Source organism: Montipora capricornis, chromosome 10 (genome assembly GCF_036669925.1).
Source record: "Montipora capricornis isolate CH-2021 chromosome 10, ASM3666992v2, whole genome shotgun sequence".
Classification (NCBI taxonomy): domain Eukaryota; kingdom Metazoa; phylum Cnidaria; class Anthozoa; order Scleractinia; family Acroporidae; genus Montipora; species Montipora capricornis.
Window position 1 is genome coordinate 46,156,960 of NC_090892.1, and position 4,519 is coordinate 46,161,478.

At 44.5% G+C, this 4,519-nt stretch overlaps 1 protein-coding gene and 1 pseudogene across 1 annotated transcript in view; both read left to right on the top strand.

The window, feature by feature from the left end:
* The first annotated feature begins 1,766 nt into the window (after nucleotides 1-1,766).
* LOC138020914 (uncharacterized) lies at nucleotides 1,767-2,638 on the top strand (annotated as a pseudogene).
* Nucleotides 2,639-2,881: 243 nt separating this feature from the next.
* LOC138020915 (uncharacterized) overlaps nucleotides 2,882-4,519 on the top strand; it is a 2,370-nt gene continuing 732 nt past the window's right edge. The window contains exon 1 of the mRNA XM_068867810.1: nucleotides 2,882-4,519. This exon is cut by the window's right edge and continues 732 nt beyond it. Within this exon, the coding sequence (XP_068723911.1) occupies nucleotides 2,882-4,519 (1,638 nt within the window).

The following is a 4,519-nucleotide window of genomic DNA, read 5'->3' on the forward strand; positions in this document are numbered from 1 at the left end:
TATGTGAGTTATTTATAAATATCTATATGCATCACTTGTTTAAAAGCAACAATCAGCTTCTAAGTCTTTCAGACTTTCATCTGTTTGACTGCATTACAGGTTTTTTACAGAAACATGCCTCAAAGGAATTTTTTCACGGCACCAACCTTTTCTTTTATCTGAGGGTTTTCTCCAACTCCTCTTCCATAGATGATACATGTGGTGGTATGTACTGTATGTTGCAAGAAGAAGGCATCTTCTTGCCTAGCCTCAGCACTTTCTGTAACCAACTCTGTGCCTCCTGCTTCTTGAACTTTCGTTTCCGGTCGCGTTGCTATGATACCAATGACGTCAGTCCGTTGCTAGGGACCTCGTCCGCACGTGTAAAAGTGATGAGTTGAGTTTTTGTAAAAATGTGTGTGAGAAAGCGATGTTGTTGAACGTTCTGAATGTAAATTCGGAGAATAAAGTTGCACAAAACGAACCAGCAGAGTTTTATCGTCGCCCAACAGCGACATTTGGTCCACCGAGCCGGAGATTGTGAAATCAAGGGGAAAATCGCCGAGTCAAGCTGTAAGACAGCCGTGAAACTGCGTGTAATTGTAAAATTTATGATCGAACCGCCTGGTTCAATATTGTGGAAGAGTCATTCAAGTCGTGCCAAGATGAGTGCCTCAAATAGAGAAGAATGCGAAACACGTCGACTGTTCACGCCAAGTGAGTCTACTACTTCAAGTAAACGTTCCGTTTTGAGAAAGAAATTGCGAGCTGAGAAGTTAGCACTGGAACTAAAAATAGCCGAGCAAACGTTCGCAAATGAGATCGAGTGTCTGCGAGCCGAACAACAGAAGTGTGCAAAGCTCTTGGAACTTCAAAAGAAAGCTGAAGAATCAAGATTGGAATATGAATTCGAAGATGCCATCGCCCAGGAAGAAGGTATGTCAAATAAAGATGATATTGATGAAGAGTTAAATAAATTACCTTCAGACAGTGTGAACGATCGGGTCTCTCGCTTAGACCTGGAAATTACTGAAAACAATGTTGTTGAAAAACCTCACATGGAGGAAGTTAAATCCACCAAACCGAAGGTCGTAACAGAGGTTTCTAGTGAGCCCCGTAAAAAAGAGACATGTGAATCTTTTATTGCTAAAGGTGAAGCTGAGTTGAAAACCTCTGCCACAGGAGACCCTAGTGTGCAAACGTCAAAGATAGATCAGTTGTTTGAGAAAATGCTGCCAGCCTTTGTGAAAATCGTTAAACCAAACGTGCAGAAGTTCAATTGAAATCCACTAGAGTACTCAAAATTCAAAGCAGCATTTAATGTTGAAGTGGATAAAAAGGAAGTTTATGATGCAACAGAGAAGCTTAAATTTCTGTTAGATTCTGTGGATGGAAGTGCAAAATCATGTCTAGCCAAATTCATGCCGGGTTCAGATAAATACGAGGAGGCATGGACTGCGCTCCAGGAGCGTTTTGGTCGTGTAGACACAGTGGTATCAGCTGCGAAGAAACGTATAGATCAGTTTCCGACCATAGTGAAAGAAAATAGTGTGCAGATCCGGCAGTATCAAGAAATAGTTTCTGAATTGATAGGCATTTTCAAAGAGCATAACTTTCTTCACGAGCTTAGCTCGCAAGTCCCTGAAGCAACTGTCTCTAAACTTCCCAAACGCCTTTGCGGCAGATGGGCCGAGTTTGTTGATGGAAAACCGAAATTGTCAACCTGGGATTCATTTGCAAATTGGCTAGAGAAAGAGGCAAAAATTAGTGAGTCCAAGCAGCGGTGGATGCCAGAGAAGAGGGAGTGGAAGCGTTCAGATACATCTAAAGTTGACAGGCGTAAACCAGCTGACAAATCCCAACCTGGGCTGTTTGCAGGAGCCACGGGAGAATATTTACGCACCAGCTGTGGAACAAAGTGCCCAATTCACCAGTCCACTAATCACACTTTGCAAGAGTGCAAACGATTTCAGGAATGTTGACTAGCGAGAAGGAGAAAGTTGTCGAGGAACAAAAACTATGCTTATGTTGTCTATTACCCGGTCATCGTCTGCGTAAATGTCGTAGTAAGAATAGATGCAAAGTTGAAAACTGTGACATGCGTCATCATACCCTTGTACATGAAGTCGACTTGAGATTTATTGAACGGGCAAAAGCGAAACGTGAATCAGAACAAGTGCTAGAAGTTGAGAGAAACCCAGCTCCTGTCTCCCTGGAAGGTAGAGACTAATCACCACGTCAGGCTGTGGAGCCTCTTGAGGAGTATCAACAATCAGCGTACACAGGTTGTGAGACTGGTGGTCTTGCTTTGGTTGAAGTACTTCCCATAGTTGTCTTTGGAGAAACAGGAAAACAGCAGGTGATGGCATTGCGTGACTCAGGCTGTAACACAACGCTTATAGATGAAAGCTTAGCGCTCTCACTTGGGCTTCAAGGCAAAGAGGTAGATCTCGAAATTCAAGGAGTAAATGCGCAGAAGGTGTTTGCTTCCCAGCACATCAAGAAATGCCATGTCGCACGAGTCGGAAAAGAGGAAGTCAAGTACTCCTTGCGAGATGTGAAGACAATTCCTAGCCTCAATGGTCCGGATCAGAAGTTGAAGTGGTCAACAATCAAGCATGAGTATCAACATCTGAATTAAGAACTTAGACTTGCGTGACACTGACACGGGTCCAGTGCAACTCATAATTGGAACTAACAACTCTGATTGATTCTACCAACACAAATTCTGAAACCCTCAGGTCAACCGGAACTTGACAGGGTACCTTATGCTGTTGAGACCCGACTTGGATGGGCGGTGACTAATTGGTTACCTGGTGAGCGAAGAGTAGCATCTCCATACAATGGGTTCAAAGTGTATGAAAGAAGTTCAGTTGAAAATGAGGAGCTGAAGTAGCTGGTCATGGCTCAGTCAGAGATAGAAACCTTGGGCGTGGTCAAGCTAGCTGATCCAACCCGTTCGATTGAGGACAAGCGAGCATTGTCACTGATGGAAAAGACAACCTTTAAGAGTGTGAATGAAGATGCGTATGTGTCAGGTCTACTGTGGAGAGATGAGGAACCATCTCTGCCCAACAATTACGGAATGGCCAAGAGGAGGCTACAATCTCTAGAGAAGAAGTTTGAGAGCTGTCCCGAGATCAGAGAGAGATATGCAAAGTCAATCCAGGATGACATTGAGAAGGGCTATGTGAAGAAACTGAGTGAAGGGGAAGTACGGTGCGATAGTAAAGTGACTTGGTACTTACCACACAGATTTGTCATTAATCCCAAAAAACCTGATCGCCTCAGAAGAGTCTACGATGCATCAGCAAAATTCATGGGACAAAGTTTGAACGATAAGATCTACACAGGACCAGATCTTCTGTTCTCTCTGTTTGGAGTTTTCCTCAGGTTTTGCGAAGGAAGAATTGCAATGGCCGCTGATGTGAAAGAAATGTACCATATGCTCCGTCTCCCTGATCGTGATAAGCCAGCATTGAGATTCTTGTGGAGAGACTCTCTGATAGAAGAACCAAGCGTGTACCAGTTCGAGAGAACAGTGTTTGGAGAAGTGTCTACGCCATCCAGAGCGAACTACACTATGAGGCGAAATGCTGATGAGAATGGGGAAGATTTACCTTTGGGTGTGAAAGCCGTCTACCAGCACTTTTACATGGATGATGGTCTAACGTCAACAGATTCTTGCGAGAAAGCTATTGAAATGAGGAAGCAGATGACAGAGTTGCTGCGTCGTGGAGGTTTCCTCCTACACAAGTGCCTGACAAATGACCCAGATGTCTTGGCAACTATCCCGGAGCAGGATAGATCTCCACGATTCCTTGAACTGAGTGAAGATAAGTTACCAACAGACAGAACTTTGGGCGTCATTTGGGATGCCCAAGAAGATATGCTCCAGTTTACCGGATTAAAGGATGATCCAGGTACGACGAAGAGGAAGATCTTGAGTCAAGCATTCTCTGTTTGGGATCCGCGAGGACTTCTCCTCCCATTCTCAATCAGAAGTAAAATCATCCTGCAGAATCTAAATCGTATGAAGTACGGATGGGATGACGAGTTGAAAGAAGCTGATCTTCGAGAGTGGCGTGAATGGCGCAAGGAAGCAGAAAAGCTTGATGAAGTGAGAATTCCGAGAGCTCTTATCCAAGAACAGAAACCTGTACGAGAGACTGCACTTCATGTGTTTTGCGACGCTAGCCAGAATGCTTATGGCGCGTGTGCCTACCTAAGACGAGCGTTTATAGACGACACAGTAGAGTGTAGTCTTATAGCGGGAAAAGGCCGTGTTGCTCCATTAAAGTCACAGTCTATCTGCCGATTCGAGCTCATGGGAGCTTTAGGTGCTGTGCGGTTAACTCAAACACTGGTAGAAGAAATGGTTACAAAGATAGAGAAGATAACTTTCTGGAGTGACTCTACCACAGTCCTACATTGGATCCGCCAGACGAGCTCCACTTACAAAGCATTCGTCGGTAACCGGGTGTCTGAGATTCACACAATGGTGAGCAGTCTGGAGGCCACACTAGGGGCGGGCGCTGTG